The 16,966-nt window shown below is 36.3% G+C and overlaps 1 protein-coding gene across 1 annotated transcript in view; it reads right to left on the reverse strand.

Moving 5' to 3' along the window:
* LOC107551783 (thrombospondin type-1 domain-containing protein 7B-like) overlaps positions 1–16,966 on the reverse strand; it is a gene marked incomplete at its 5' end in the record, with an annotated part of 29,326 nt that overhangs the window by 2,066 nt on the left and 10,294 nt on the right. Inside the window, 16 exons of the mRNA XM_016233509.1 lie at positions 380–462; positions 586–681; positions 1,154–1,327; positions 1,504–1,678; positions 3,650–3,795; positions 4,583–4,697; positions 4,786–4,901; positions 5,007–5,145; positions 5,906–6,165; positions 6,615–6,923; positions 7,016–7,207; positions 11,250–11,353; positions 12,046–12,178; positions 12,296–12,411; positions 12,490–12,733; positions 13,686–13,877. Coding sequence (XP_016088995.1) covers positions 380–462; positions 586–681; positions 1,154–1,327; positions 1,504–1,678; positions 3,650–3,795; positions 4,583–4,697; positions 4,786–4,901; positions 5,007–5,145; positions 5,906–6,165; positions 6,615–6,923; positions 7,016–7,207; positions 11,250–11,353; positions 12,046–12,178; positions 12,296–12,411; positions 12,490–12,733; positions 13,686–13,877 — 2,594 coding nt within the window. The remainder of the gene's footprint in view (positions 1–379; positions 463–585; positions 682–1,153; positions 1,328–1,503; positions 1,679–3,649; positions 3,796–4,582; positions 4,698–4,785; positions 4,902–5,006; positions 5,146–5,905; positions 6,166–6,614; positions 6,924–7,015; positions 7,208–11,249; positions 11,354–12,045; positions 12,179–12,295; positions 12,412–12,489; positions 12,734–13,685; positions 13,878–16,966) is intronic.

Consider the following 16,966-nt stretch of genomic DNA (forward strand, 5'->3'; position numbering starts at 1 on the left):
TTTGTGTTTTTTTTTATTGTTGGTTGTGTATGGGTGGGGCGGGGGGGGGAGGGGGGGGGGGGGGTTGCAGATATTTCTATATAGCTTTAATTAATTTGAGTAATTTTAGTACTTCAACTTGACCTTATTTCAGTTAGTTGCCAAGGCAACTTTTTTTTCCATTTCATACATATATTTTATTTCAGCATGATTTCAATTATGACAATTATATTTAATTGCTTTAGTTTTAGTTAAAAATAACAATATTGGGAGGAAGGAGAGGAAAATGTGCTGAATTTTCATAAAAAAACATGTCACAATTAAAAAACAAACAAACAAAAAAAAAACACATTTTGGATGAATGAATAAGATTGTGCGTCCACAGTGTTCTGGGTGTCACCTGTGTGCAGAAGGAGAAGGGTTTGGTGCAGGGAGGGTGACACTGTCTTATGGCAGAGGGCTGGTTCTGAGCAATGCAGCCTCCTAATGTAGAGAAACAAAATTAAAATTGGTCCTTTCCATGCCTAAAAAGCTATGAAATAATATAATAAGATAATAATTAAGTTGATTTCTAAATGAATGCATTCTTAATGCAATAGTGCTCACCTGTGACATTGACTCCATCAGAGCGCTGGCACCACACCAGTCTCCGGTTATGCCTCCATTCACCAGTCATCCATTCATAACTAAGACATGTTCCTCCTGGAAGAACAGACAAAAACACACTACAGTGCTTTTCTGGTTTAGTGGCTGAACAACACTTCCTGTGTTCTTTTAAATGTGGAGGACTGGTACTTTATCAATATCTTTGAATCAATGTGTTGAAAATACCTAGCTTATGACAAAAATAACTAAATAAATCAATTGTAACCTTAAATTTTACTTTATTTCACCTAAAAATCTGACTTAATTTTCACCTAAAAATGCACTTTACTGTTTATTTGTACAGTAAAAACCTAATATTGTGAAATATTATTACAGTTAAAAATATATATTTTTTATTTGAATATGCTTTCAAATGTAATTTATTCCTGTGATGGCAAAGCTGATTTTTTTTAGCAGCCATTACTCCAGTTTTCAGTGCCACATGATTCTTCAGAAATCATTCTAATATTAAAAAAAAAACCTCAATCAGACTGCTTGGTGTTTTTCTTCTGTATGGCTTCCCACAAACCTCGGCATGGCCGTGTCTCGTACATCTGGCTGGGACAGGTGTCCTGGTTCTCCGGGACCTGTGTGACTATGGCTCTAGAACGAGCCTGTCGACCCCATGTCTCAAAACTCCGCCCATCCAAACACAGCAGCTGACACAAACTCCAAGCTGACCATTTGGTTAGATGACATTCTCCTGACATGCGAGACGGAAATTACAGCCGATGAGCAGTTGCAAAGAGCTCCTCAAGATAGATGTGATTAATCAAAGGCACTGATTCATCACTAACAAACCCTTAATTTAGATAAATATCACTATCAAGAAGTCACTAACGTGTAATTATTTAGCTTTGTGTTTTGTGAGATGCAGACCTGGACAAGGGATTGTGCAGGGCTGCAGTAACTCAGTCTCGCTGACTTTGCTCTGTGAATTTCCTACACACATTTTATCCTCTACTGGAACGGGCTGAGGAGGACCTGAAAGAGAACCCCAGTGCACTACACAGGATATTTCCCTCTGACTTACTCCCTCGCCACAGTCGGCCCCCTGCAAACAGAGAGAGAGATAGATTACAGAGAGAGCGCAAGAGGGTTTCAGCTGTCTAAAGATCAAAATAGTGATGCTGTTTTAGGATATTTAGATGTATTATTCATTTTCTGTGTGCTGCTGATATATATCAGGTAATTTGTCTAGATTTCCGTTATTTAGAAAGTGTAAATCTGGTGGGTAGAAAGAAACCACTCCAGATTTAACCATAATATAATTGGCTCATAACACCGTGAAGAGGCCTCCGCATGGGCTTGTGTCCAACACGCCAAATGATTCACAGCCAGAGAGTGTTTCTGAACGCTTGCTGTTCTGATTGGCTAAAAAAAGTGTGTTGCTCCTCTGAATCTTTTATTTTAGCTGCTTACAGAACCAAGGTCTGCGATTGAGACACATTTGATTGCTCAGGACATTTATTTCAGTGAGGCTGGAGTGAGATTTTATACATGGTATAAAAATGCACCTTTAATTGGTAGCCTTTATTCTACTAGAAAGAAACCTGCTGAGACACTAATAAAGGCACTTTCTATTTTATTGACAATTTATTTGTATTTAAAAAAAATTCCAACTAAAAACCTAATTTTTTTGTAATTATAAACTTTACAGTGACATATTTTACACCCCCAAAATTAATTTAATTTTATTGGTACTTATTCGATTTACTAAAATGATAATTAACTAAAAAGGAATCTTAATTTTAATTTATAAAGATATACTTTTTAGGTATATATATACATATTTACTTATTTACATATTTATACCTTTTTTTTTGGAAAGAAGTCTCACTAAATGCTCACTAAAGCTGCATTTATTAAAAATATAGTACAAAATATTATTACAGTTTAAAATGACTATTTTATATTTTAAAATGTAATTTATTCCTGTGATGCAAGCTGATTTTCAGCAGCCATTACTGCAGTCTTCAATGTCACATGAGCCTTCGGAAATCATTGCTCACTTGCTGCTCAAGAAACATTTCTTATTATTATTATCAATGTTGAAAAAGGTTGTGCTGTTTAATATTTTTGTGGAAACCATAATACATTTTTGTTAGGACTCTTTGATGAATAGAAAGTTAAAAAGGATATTTATTTGAAATTGACATCTTTACTGTCAATTTTGATCAATTTAATATATCCTTGCTAAGTAAAAGTATTATCTGGTTACCTGTAAAATACAGAATTCAATACAAGGTCTTAATGTTTGTCTATAAAGCATTGCACGATCAGGCTTCTGAGTATATAAAGGACATATCTGCGCTCCTCTCAGAATATGCTCCTAACCGTCCCACGGTCTCGGCTGAGGCGTAGTGGAGACCGCACTTTTTCTGTTGCGGCTCCTGCACTCTGGAATGTGTTACCATTCTCTAGAAAATCCTCGTCAAGCATGGACATTTTTAAGAAGGACTTGAATACCTACTTATTTTAGCAAGCCTTCGGCATTTGATTAGGTCGGAGAATTGTGAGGGATTGGTTGCATGATTTTCTTGATGTTAGGTCTTGTTGTTATTTTATGTTTACATGAATTTTAGAATTATTTATTACTTATGGACAGCACTTTGGTCCATTTTAATGGTTTTGAAAGTGCTTTGTAAATAATATTTGAGTTGACTATTAGTTTCTTAATTTCTCTCTATAACATACACTTTTAGTTGCAGAATGAATAGGGGTTTCTTCAATGCCATTGTTTACTTATATATGGTGCCGCATCTACATTAAGATCTGCGATCGAGAAAGAGAACTCTATCAGAGCTGTTCATAACAGCCCAGCGAGGATGATTTGATCTCCTATGAGCTCAGAGGAAACCCTGATATGATGCGTTTGCTTTGACAGTTTAATGGAAAGCAGTAGCCTTCAGCTATGTGAATTTCTTCAGTCTGATCATTTGTGCATGTAAAGGACAGTGTCTCAGCAGCAGCGGCAGTTGTTTGCTTGAGTTTAACTCAATCAGGTGCACTGCATCAGTACTACCTCCATTCTGCACGGTCTCCAGTCCCCCAGTCTCCAACTGTAGCATGGCCTGATGGGACAGGGGTGAGTTTGGGAAAGCTGAGATGGACAGGGACGACCTCCCTCTCCGGCAGGCTGCAAAACGACCCTGGATCGTGTCATCTGACCTGGAAAATTCACATACAACGAGACACAAACATATGGGATCAGAAGCTAAAGTCCAGGGAGAGCTCTGTTTGCATGCTGAAAGTTTAATAAGCGCCCTGGGAGGTGTTTACTCATGTGACCTGCAGAGCCTTGAATTGAGATAAATGAGACTGATAAAAGCTTTTAATTAAGCCTCTAACAACAGCCAAGTTCATGGAAGCATGACTGAACTCTTAAGGGTGTAAACAGCCGTGTGCTATCTTTCCAAAGATACTAGATTCATTTTTACTGGCCAGTGTTGAAATAAAAAGCACCACTTATATTTTCATCAAAAAAGTTATATTATAATAAAAAATATTAAACATTTATTAATATTAAATAACTAAATTTGTTGTTGTTATTATTATTATTAATTTTATTTGCCAGTATTGAAAAGGAAAAAAAAACACTTATGCTTTCATCAAAAAACAAACAAACAAATAAAAAGATTATAAATATTTATTAATTTATTAATTTTAAATAACAAATTTATTTATTTGTTTGTTTGCTTGCCAGTGTTGAGAAGGAAAGGACCACTTAAGTTTTTATAATAAAACAATTAAAAAAATCTTATAATATATATATATATATAAATATTATTATATTATTGTCCAGTTTTGAGAAAGAAAAGCACCACTTATGCTATCTTCAAAAAAATTTTTTTAATATAATTTCAACAAAATTTTCAAATTGTTATATAATTATAAAATGTTAATTATTATTATTTATAATAATAATTATTATTATTATATCAATTGGAGATCATACTTTGGCTTCCACAGGTGTGTGAACATTCTGACCAGGTGGACCACTCTGTAATCAGGCAATTAACAGGGCAGCCCACCTCACAGGGGGCAGAGAGCTTTCCACGTGAAGGACCCAGCTGAAAAAAAAGAGAAGAAAACAATAAAATAACTGGATTCCTTTTAAAACTTTGGTTGAGAGAATTCCAGTGAGAAAAGAACAGTTACCTCTTTGCACATGCTCGGTTCCACCAGCTTCCCGTCGCTGCGGACACAGTTCAGGAGTCTGGTCTTAATCCCATGGCTGCATACTGCATTTTCACTGAGCTGACAGCTACTCCAATCTTCACAACATACACATACACACTTCACTCCCTGCACTCCATAATGTGGACTGAACACATTTTACAATCTGTAAATTGTGACAGTGTGAACGCTTGTAACAGCACCTGAATAAACGTAGGAGTATTTGAGACAGGTCATATTGATACAGGCTTGAGTCTGGTTTAGATCTGGGCAGGTATGATCTCCTTCTGGCCACCTCAAGACACTTCTACTCCTCCACCTCAAATCACCGTCATTACAATCCTAGAGGAATGCAGGCATGAATCAGACATGCAAATATACCAATACATAATCTCGCATATATATCCTAATGGGGACTTCCCATTCATTGGCAGAGATTTGTAGCTTATATTTTTGGTAAAGCACTCAAATGTGTTATTTGAGCTGTAAAGCGTCCTTTCAGGACTAGGGGACAAATTTTCCATTAGTTTCTATTGGAACATGTTTGACCCCACCATAGATTCGTTATTTAGTGGTTCATTTATATGAGGGAAACTGAGCTGAAGGAAATGCTTGCCGACTCCAGTTCGGATCCATCAAACTTTAATGTTGCTTGACCTGCCCTGATGAAATATAAAATAAAAAGAGTGAAATAAACGGAAAAAGAAAAAAGCAGGGGGGATAAGAGGTTCAGTCCCTGGAGGTCTTGATCCTCTCCAGTCTTGTCTTAATAGAACAGCAAGTGGTGGAGAAACATTGTGGAAACAGCTGAAAGTGGGAAGCCTGGGGAAGACCCCCAAAGCCAGGCCAAATGAATAATAAATTATACAGTAGGTTTACACACACACTGCCTTGTCCTCTGTGACTCCCACACACAGATGAAGATACAGTATTTATGAATTTATGAACACATACAATTTAGGCATGTATAAGCATATATTAGTGTGGGCATGTATAATTTCACAGCAGGTGATTTTTCCTTGAGGCTAATTTAAATGTACTGAACAGCTCGATTATCAATAATAGCTAAAGGTCTCTGGATATTTTAAGTTCTCAGAACAACCCGTGTCTTATTTGGACTAATTAGTTTCTTTATTTCTAACAAGATCAATAAAGTAGAAGTTGACGGGAACATCATTCTCACCTGATTTTTGTAATCGAGTTTTGGGCAGGGCCGACCTCCATTGAAAGGCTTCTCTCGTAGCCACTGAGAGCGAACTTTTACCCCCCCACCACACGAGGCGCTGCAGGCGGACCAATTCGACCACTCACTTAGCTTACAGTCCGTAGAACAGGGTACATGACACGAGTCCTCATCATAACCTGTGACAGCATACACGGCACTTCTTTAGAGATACATGGAAGATACAATGTAAATTACAATAGTACAAAACAAAAGAAAACATAATATTGTATTTGTAATATTTATTTTTATTATATATATTTATATATGCAACATCTATGCAATTCATTCTTGTAAATAAAGAATAAATTCAAATGTCATAGTATCTGAATATTTATGTCAGTTCAGCTTTTTCTTTTTAAAGAATTTGCAAAGTTATCACAAATCTGTTTTTTTGCTTTGTCATTGCAGGGCATGGAGTTTAGATTGATGAAAAATATATAATAATTGAAAATAAAAGTAATTTAAATAATTTTAGCGTAAAGGCTACAACAAAATGTGCAAAAAATTAAATGGTCTGAAAAAACATAAATAATAATTTCATTATAAATGATCATTTTATTTGATATTTTTTGGAAGAGTGCATCACCAGGGCTTCTACAGAGAGCTGGCTCCACCAATCGTCCCAGGTGATCCAGACAGGCAAGAGCTCTGTAGCGTTTCCCATGCCCACACTCGCTGTACTTCCTCTGAGCTCGCCAGTCCTGGACTGCCTTTTGGCCTTGGTGGGAAACTCCTTGGATGAAAGGATGGCCAGCAATGTTCTTTGCTGGTGAGAGCAAGCAAGGAGACCAGGGACCCTGAGCCTGGGTGTGAAATTCAGAACAAGGACAGGCTTCTTTCTCCAGGAGAGGAAACGCCTCTTCCTGTTGGCATCGCCAGCGCTTCTTACTGCGGCCTGAGAGTTTGGATGGAAGGGGAACTTGGATGGTGTATGTGTTTCCAGAAAACATTTTGATAATCAGAATAGTTTATGGTTGAACATGTTACCTATCAGAGATCGGGTACGAGTGCGCCAACTTCCACAGCCTTGACACTGGGGGAATCTGCTCCAGGAGGTGAAGCTACATTCATCTCTGCATGGCAAAAGACATTCCCTCACCGGGACGGGCATCAGTCCAGCCCACCTCAAACAGTTTGTCACATCTGCTGGAGAATCATCCGCACCAACACACGTCACCTCTGAAAACATGACAGAGAAAGAAAAGATCAGTGTTGCCAACTAATTTTCAGTGGAAGTTGCTAAAGGCAGAATGATTTGTTGCTAAAAGTTGCTAAATGACGTTGTGATGTCATTGCGTGATGACGTCATTGCATAACCATTACACAAAACAGCATTTTTTTATGTGGAATACACAACGATATTACTCAAATCTCAGCGAAAAATATTTTTTAAATGTTATTTGTTCATAAAAAATATTATAAAAATAAAATATTTTAATTTGTAAAAGTAACACAAGTAGCACATCTTTATGATCTGATTTTGTACAACATTGAATTATTGAACAGTTCCACATTTGATGTATTTTCTTATTAACTAGTAAAACTGCACATTCTGAACAATTATAGTTTTAAGCAGTGTACTAGTTAATTAGTGTGCTACACAAAAGTCTATAAAAATAGGACACAATGTACTGTTTATATGAAGGGACAATACGCATTTATTTTTTACAGGTGTTTTACCTGTGTTTTAAATTCCACATTGCATTTTTTGTTTTAAGGTTACAGGTTACAACTTAATGGATAACATCCTGGCAGAAAATGACTATACCTTTTCAGTTTTTCCACATATTTTTTCTTACAGTGTACCTAACTGAACAACAATTGCAAGCTAATAACATGCTGTATCATAAATGTGCATTTATTATTGACCAATTGGAACTAGCAACTTAATGCACATTTGTTTGCATTGTTAGGCATCTTTCTCTAACTCTCTCGAGGTTGATGTGCTGCTTGGCTGGCTAGCTGTTCAATGGTTTCCTCTTTTTGTGTAATTTAGATGAAAATATGTCTTTTTTATCATTTGCGTCACTTTACAAAAGTTTCTAAACGTTGCCAAAAACTTTTTAAAAATAGCAAAATTTGTTGAAAGGTGCTTTTTTGAAAAAAAAGTTGTTAGGGTAGTCTGAAAAGTTGCTAAATCTAGCAACAAAATTGCTAAGTTGGCAACACTGGAAAATATATCAGTTATACCCAGGGGCGCATTAATGCACGGGCTTCAACGGGCTGAAGCCCAGGGGCCTACACAAGGAAGGGGGCCCACTGGCTTCAAGGAAATTATATTATTTTGAATAATTATTTGAATATATGGGAATTTGCTGCAGTGACAACAGCATTTTGTAAACAAACACACACTCATTTTCAGCGATGCCCTGGTTGTAGTTTATAGTGAGTGGTTCAGTTTAAGTTTTCCCCACACAGTTTGTATAATTGGTATGTTCCTGTATTCCACCGATATACTAGCGGAATACACAATGCGCTAGTAAAGCCCAGCACGAGAGTGTTTGTATGTTAACATGCAGATCAACAAGAAACATAACACTGCTGTGTGAAAGGAGCTGGACCGGACAACTTTCTGTTATCTAGGGAAGGGGGTGCTTACTGTAACGCTGTAGCCCAGGGGCCTCTGGTTATCTTAACTCCTTAACTGTCACCCCCCATTTTTTTAAATAGGCATGCAGGTGCACTATCCAAACTGAAATTGTTGTAATTTATGAACACTTTGGAATACAGACATAACGTTGGTCTCTTTATAAAGAAGAATTATTAAAGCAGATTATTGCAAAAGTTGATTTAAAAAAAAAAATTGAAGTATAAAAAAGTTATGGTAGTTTAAATGTACTGTAAAGAAAATGCACTATATTAATTTTATTTTATTTGATATATAATAAATATTTTACATAACAGGTTTTACTCTAAAATTGGTATGAAATTAAAGCCTTATGTCTAAATAAGTTATGTTCCAAATTTGAAGTTTATATGAAAAACATTGAGGTTTCTGTGAGATTTTATTTAGGGCGTCATACCACAAACAGCCACCGGGCGCCATCCAAATTCCATTGAATTTTTTTAATGCATTTTTCTGTCACAAATGTCTAGATTTCTCTGTCAAAATTACTTCTATCTCAATAACTCACCGAATATGGAATCCTGAGATTCAGACCTTTCCAATTATATGTTTTTTTTCAAGATTATAAAAAGGTTTGATTCTAAAAGACCGTAATGCATTTTGTAATATGACACTTGACACCGCCCAGTAAGGGGGAGCAGACCGCCAAAAGATTTTAAAGTACCATTTCCATGTGGTTTTCACAGGGTGAATCTTGGGCTTTCAAATGATATATGATTTATGATGTTTACTAAAAGATTTTATAGAGAAAAAGGACAACAACAAAAAAAGAGCGCCAAGCGCTGGGACAGGCGCCACTGGTTATACAGTTCAAAGTATGATACAGTTTTTGGGCACTTTCAAACTTTGTCAACTGTGAAATGTTGAAATTATCTTATGAAAAAAATTACATTTTGTCAAAAATCACCTGTATGACTTTTTTGTTCTTTGAAAAATGCCTTGGGTGTTTTTTATCCATATAATAAAAGTAAATGCAGTTCAATGAAAGTCAATGTGGTTCATTGTGGTATTGATAAAAACAGTTTAAAATCTAATTTTTGTGTTTTGCAGAAAAAAGAACAATGTTTGGAATGAAATGAGGGTGAGTAGATGATGACGGATTTATCTTTTTTGGGTGAAATATCTCTTAAAGGTCCCATATTGTAAAAACTGAAATTTCCTGGCTTTTTTCATGATAACTGAGGTCTAGGTGCTATGTAACAACCTACCATATAAGTTTCAAAACAGTCAATCCACAGTAAAATGCACACAGCCTGCATAAAGTAGCTGTGATTTTTCACGAACCGTTGTGACTTCCGTAAAAAGGTGACGTCAGAACTACTCAGTCACCGCCTTCAGTCACCACCCCAAGCACCACCCACAGTACCACTCTCCTTTTGCCAAACCCCAGACAAAACGCTGTTCAGTCTGGATGAGGAAACGACATCATTGCACAGTAGGGCTGTGATGGTCGCCGTGACAACCGCGTCAACCGATGTCTATTGCCACGGTAGTGCACGTGACGTCACACACTCTATAACAGGCATAATACACTTTGTATACAAGTGTAATAATAGTAACCATTCTGAAATATCCTGTTTTAAGCACGTTTGAGGAGGTGGTTGGTTGTCTCCTGTCATCGCTGATTTGGGGTCTGTGTTCGGCTCAAACATGTAAGGCCGGACAACATTTCCCTCAGCAGTGACCATCATTACCGGTGTTTCTATTGACATTACTTGTGAGTATCACCAATCCACAGCAGGCTACAGCATACATGACTCTAGTTACCTGTGGTTGGTCTGGCCATGCATCACTCAGAAAACAACAGGCCAATCAGAAGAGAGGCTCATGAATATTAATTAGACAGGCCAAACTCGACCTGTTCTTTGCAGAGCTCCTGAGAGAGGAACTGTAAAAATATATTCTTAAGGACATCAAGACTTAAAATAAAACTCCAGAAAGGTGTAAAATATGTGACCTTTATAGGTGTACAAACACATTCTGAGGCCTGCTATAACACTGAGTCTCATTTATTTTCATTGAGCAGAACAAATTAGTGTTAAAATGTTCGTAAAACCTTTCTTATGTAAATTGTTCCACTGAACACTGGGTAACACTGGGTTCAACTGAACAATTGAAGTAAGAATGGTTTAAAAAATAATTTACATAGATAATCATACTGCTAGTGTTTCCTAATTGAAGCCCACTGTGCAGGAATCATTTATTTGCTGAGAAACACTCTTCTCATTTTCCAAAACTGACAGGCAGAATTTGGTCCCGTCCGCTGCATACAGCATTCTGAAAGGATCCCTACTGTGTCTTGATAGGCCAGCACCTTTAAATTTACATGAAGTACCAGCAGGATATTTTAAAAAGAGCCCGGGGACGGAGATGTCAGATGTCATACCATGCTGTGTGTCCTCTCTGACATCTTGACAACTTTCTATAAAACTAGAGAGTATGGGGAAAATTGCAAGAAAAAAAAAAAAAACCTGCAGGCAGCCAAGAAGTCCCTCTGAATTTCTAAGATGAGTAATCGTCCTACAGTAACCCCGGTTTTGCAGAACTTTCCTAATAAAACTTTAAATCATACAGAGATCCTAATCTGTCACTTACCTCTTGTCTCTAGGCCAATACCGCATGCCTCTGCGGGCCCACCCACAGCCTTCCTCACCGAATCAGGTACCAGAATGCACTGATGCCAGCGATGGGTCTGCCATCTGCCATGAAACACCAGTGCACAGAAAACATGTTGCAGTGTCTGGCTTATATCCAATTATATTTTCTGAACATTTTGTATTTTGTTGGCACATCTAGTAGGGATACGCATTAGCACATTTTAATGGAGTAACACCACATGTTGTACACGGATTGATTACATTTGGGTAACTTTCTGTCTTATAGGATGATTTAAAAAATGCTCTAAACATTTTAAAGGGTACTTTATAAAAGCTTTACGTTTATTAATTTTTATATTGTTTTTCCTAATTTTCCAGAAAGCTGAATTCTAGTTTCTCCTAACTAAAGATATAAAAATAAGAAAAATCATATTTAAAGTTCAGTTGGTTTTTGCATTTTTCATAACAAAGAATCACTAATAAGCTACTGATGATTATATTATGTTGATATCAAGTTTATTATGATTTACTTGAGAAGTGAGAGATTTTTACATCATGATCTAGATGTAGCTTTGCATTAATCAGTTTGATTTGTCACACTGAAGACTGGAATAATGACTGGTGAAAATTCAGCTTTGCCATTACAGGAATAAATTACATTTTAAAACTGTAAAAATTAATTGTAAATATATTTTACAATATTACAGTTTTTACTGTATATTGATCAAATAAATTCAGCCTCGGTGAGCATAACAGACGCCATTTATCGCTCATTTAACCATTTCTCTCTTTACCTGTAAGTTGGGCACAGAGGGGGTGGATCACATTCTCTCTCCTCATAAAGAGTATCTGGGCACTCTTGACCTCCATTGGCAGGTCTCTGGATGATGATCCTGTGACGAGACTGGGTTGGTGCAGTAGCATTCACTAGAAAAGCAAAGAAGTTCACAGTATTGGGAGAAAAAACATGAAGTTAAAATTTTGAGCTTGTCAAGCTGTTCCTGGTAAGGACATGCTGTTAGGGTTAGGGGTCTACATGCTTACCCGATAAACAGGAAGTGGGACAGGTGCTCCATTCGCTAAAAGGTGTGACGATGCAGTCAATTTTGCAAGGTAAAGGACAAGACCGGATGGAGTCAGGACAAGAGGATTCAGGACACCTAAAGTTGATATTAGCATGAGATTTTCTGTATGGGTGTTCTATACAGAATTTAGGATGAAAGATTGTGTTTCTTTACCGTTTTGGCAGCACATGTCCATTCCCAGCTCTCCTGCATGTGACTTGGTGCATCTGTACCCCTGTACCGCAGGTGGCATCGTTCTCCATCTGTGGAGGTGCGCTGTTACCTTCACTCTCGTCTGTGATGGTGTTCGGCATACAGGGATCCCAAGGTGAAGTATCCCAGTAGTACACTGTGCATGGTTGTGTGCCACAGGGTCTCCACTGCACCAGCTCAGGGGCCGGAGGACATGGCTTTCCATCTACATAAAAAAAAAAGGACCAAAAAAAATGTCCCCACAAGGTCAAAATTTACTGGTATCCTTCTGGTCCCCATAATGTAGGGAATACCAGGTACTCTCTCTCCCTCTCTCTCTCTCTCTCTCTCTCACACACACACACACACAGGTTTGTTTTTGTGAATTGTGGGGACATTCCATAGGCGTAATGGTTTTTATACTGTACGAACCTTATTTTCTATCGCCCTACACCAACCCTACACTTAAACCTACCCCTTAGTATACAGGAAACTTTCTGCATTTTTAGATTTTCAAAAAAACTAATTCTGAATGATTTATAAGCCTTTTGAAATATGGGGACACTCAAAATGTCCTCATAAATCACCTTCTCATTGTAATACCTATGTCATACCCACGTCATTATTCAAATTTGTGTCCTCATAAATCACAAAAACGCACACACACACACACACACACAAATGCATATACATTTATGGACAAAGGGCCATATGTTTGAGGGGTCAAACAAAGGATATGTCCCTGATGAGTGTGTCATAAAGGGAGAATCTATAATTCATGTGAAAGAGCTGCTTTATGAGGACCAGCATAAAAGAAGGGGATGACAGGACAAAGACTAATAGAACATTGTTTTAAAATGGGGATTAGAGATTTGGACTCAGGGCAAATCAGAGCATTGTGAATAATTAAACTGAAAGATTCTGAAAGATGCCCAGTATGCGAGGGCCGCTGTAGCCAGTTTTTCTGCAACAACTGGAAACGTTACATTTCCGACACGTTTTCATAGTTTGTGCTTTGTGTATTTATTATTTATACTCTTGAATGTTCGCGGTATAACTTCACAAAACATAATCATATCATCTTTATCATAACGAAAATGTGATGTGCATGAAATTCAGAGCTCAACTTGTACGCTAATCACTTGGCCTGGTATTTGCTGCAAAATGCTTACACTCACACTCTCCAGGAAGAGCCAGAACAAGGCGTGAGCGACTTTGTTTCCCCTCTTGGTGTTTACTGGAGCAGGATTGGGAACAGGAAGTCCAGGGACCCCAGTGTCCCAACACACAGTCCCCAGGACAGGGCATCTCACATGACTGCTGGACTGGAGGAGGATCTCCTGAACACTGATCACTAGGGACTGTCTCACCTATAATGCGAAGATGAAGATCAGGAAAAAAATATCCCTTTCTTATTTTCTTTATTTATATCATACCGAATAATGTTAATTATCTTTTCACAACTTCCTTTTGAATAACACTTATTCTTTCCCAACAAACAAGCATATTTAATTAACATCTTATTATAATCCAACACAAGGAAATATGCAGTTAAGTTTATTGCCAAGAAACAAAATTTGAACATTGATATAATGATCATGGTTTGTTTTAAGTACAGGAATATCTCGGTTTCCTCTTATCTTACACCTAACAATCACTTTTCATTAATTCAAATGGAATAATATGCAAATAAGATGTTTAATAGCATTCGGAGTGCTCTATTCTTTTCTCAAAGACCGTGATTGGGCAATATTAAGGCACTTTTTAAATTAACAGACAGCTTGAAAATAATTATTTGATAATGGATGCTGAAGTAAAATATCAGCTCTAAACTTCACTCACTTCAGTTTGGAAAATACTAAATGCTTCACTGCTAGCTAGCTAGATAGATAGCTAGATAGATAGATAGATATCAATGACAATTTCTTATTTTTTAAACATTAATCTCGCTAAATGTTGTCAGTTTAATGCTTAAAACAAACAAAACATTTTTTCAGTAGATTCATTATTTATTTATTAAGAAAGAAAATTAACTTAAATTTTAACCTAGTGAGGAAAGATCAACTCACATATACATATTTTTATTTGCGAGATTGGAATGAACAATGAACACATATATGCCAACACAGCATCAACTTGTAGAAGATGCTCTTCAGGTTGTTTGTGAGATAAAAGAACAAAGATAAAAGGCGAGAAATAAACCTAACTGGTCTGGACAGACCCTCCTATGAGAATCAGATATTGAGCCGCAATAGTTCATTTCTTCATTACATCTCAGATGCAGGAAGGGCAATGTTTCCAGAAACATTCTCCAAACGTTGGCCTTAAAAATCAATCTCTCTTAATTGTATTAATTTTTTTCTTTTAAAGAGACTGTCTCATCTGAAGATGTACAGCTCCTAATATGTATTTTTATGACCCCTGTACTCACCATCTTTCCTGTTGTTATAAGGGTTTATTTCATTTTCTTCTCTGCAGACAGGAAGATTTTTTTCACCTATTTGCACTGTTAGAAGAAGCAATTTCCCAGAGTGATTATCTACCTAGAGCCTTAAGAAGTGCATTAGAGTGTGCAAGAACTGCAGGACTGCTGATAGACAGCAGAATTCAATAGCATGCTATTTCATAAATATCGAACTTGCAGACAGATCACAGAAACTGGAGTGATAACTTCTGCAAATGAAGCTATGAACATGGGCGTTGCTAGGTCATTTTTAGGGGGGGCTATAGCCCCCCTAAAATGACTACTCTGACCCCCTAAACATTTTGCGATCAGCTCCATAAACTGTACATGAATTCGTGATCGCCTCAGTCCCCTTTAAATTTCATATGAATACAGCGGCAGAGCGAGAAACTGAGGGCAAGGTGTGTGTTTATCGATAGACTGTTATAATATCTGCAACTGTGCAGTTCTTTGTCATAAATACAGTTTACGAAAGATGCGTTTCCTCATCACACTACAGTTGTTTCCTCCAGCAAAAATGAAACCGCATACTTTATGAAACGATCATGTTGCCATTTTCATTTGAAAATGTAACTTTCAATATAATACATATTACAGTGCATGTGTAAAGAGGTTTGCATACTTGAGCTAAAGAAAGAGGGTTGTACTAGAAAAGCAAACAGTAAAATGTTGTGTTTGTAACTACAGTAAAGTGTGTGTGAGATCAGGAAGGCTTATTCATTACTCAAATGTTATACCTAAGCAATACAGTGGAATACTGCAATAAGTTTAGTAAACCATCTCTATTAGTCAAACATTTTTTTTATTTATATATTTATTATTATTTTTTATTATTACCCTCATTGAGGGCTGAGCCCCCCTAAAATGAAAATCATAGAATCACCCCTGGCTATGAACCATGTCTGGCCATTGCAAAAAATCTTACCTCTTAACTTTTTACCTCTTTGCTAAGGCCAATAAGCAATTATCTATAGCTTTAAGAGGGTCTGAATACTTTCCGTACCCACTGTATATATATATATATATATTTTTTTTTTCTGTATGGTAACAAATATATATATACACACATACATAAAAATATATTCCGTATGTGATCTATTCATCATGGCAGTGGGGAAAACATCTCATCAGAAAATGTAACGCTTCGCGTCGGGCGGTTCTTTGCCTCCACATCATGCATTAAAATCCTTTAATGCACGGCTAGCTGTAAACCATCTCTATTAGTCAAACATTTTTTTTATTTATATATTTATTATTATTTTTTATTATTACCCTCATTGAGGGCTGAGCCCCCCTAAAATGAAAATCATAGAATCACCCCTGGCTATGAACCATGTCTGGCCATTGCAAAAAATCTTACCTCTTAACTTTTTACCTCTTTGCTAAGGCCAATAAGCAATTATCTATAGCAACCATCCAAAATTTAAAAGCAAATGCATAGTAATGTGATCAAAACCATAGCAACACCCTGAAAACCATCCACACCATAATGCAATACAAATATTTATTTTTACTTTTTATTTACTTACACTGTCCAAAATATATTTCAAATATATGTTGTAAATAAATATTGCTTAATAACAAATATTGCCCAAATTGAAAATATATTTCTTTTTAAGCTTTGATGCAAAAATGTACTTCAAGGAGCAAGAAAATACATTTCCAGTTGTTTGGATAAATGCAAGATCTATTTTGAACAATATGTTTACATTGAATAATAATAAATTATATAAATATTTGCCAAAAATGTCAAAATAAGTAGCTAAAACTTATTTTAAATAAATGTAAATATATTTTAACATCTATTTTTGTAATATATTGTTTTCCATTAGTTTGTGTATTTTTAAATCTATTTTTCAAACATATATTTATATATAGGAAATACATCTATTTAAAATAATCTAGATTTTTAGATTTTAATTTTTTTTGATGAGAATTAAATTGGTGTTTTCCCCTACTGCCATGATGATAAAGTATGATACCATACAGAAAAAA

This window comes from Sinocyclocheilus grahami, unplaced genomic scaffold (genome assembly GCF_001515645.1).
Source record: "Sinocyclocheilus grahami isolate Dianchi unplaced genomic scaffold, SAMN03320097.WGS_v1.1 scaffold433.1, whole genome shotgun sequence".
Taxonomy (NCBI): domain Eukaryota; kingdom Metazoa; phylum Chordata; class Actinopteri; order Cypriniformes; family Cyprinidae; genus Sinocyclocheilus; species Sinocyclocheilus grahami.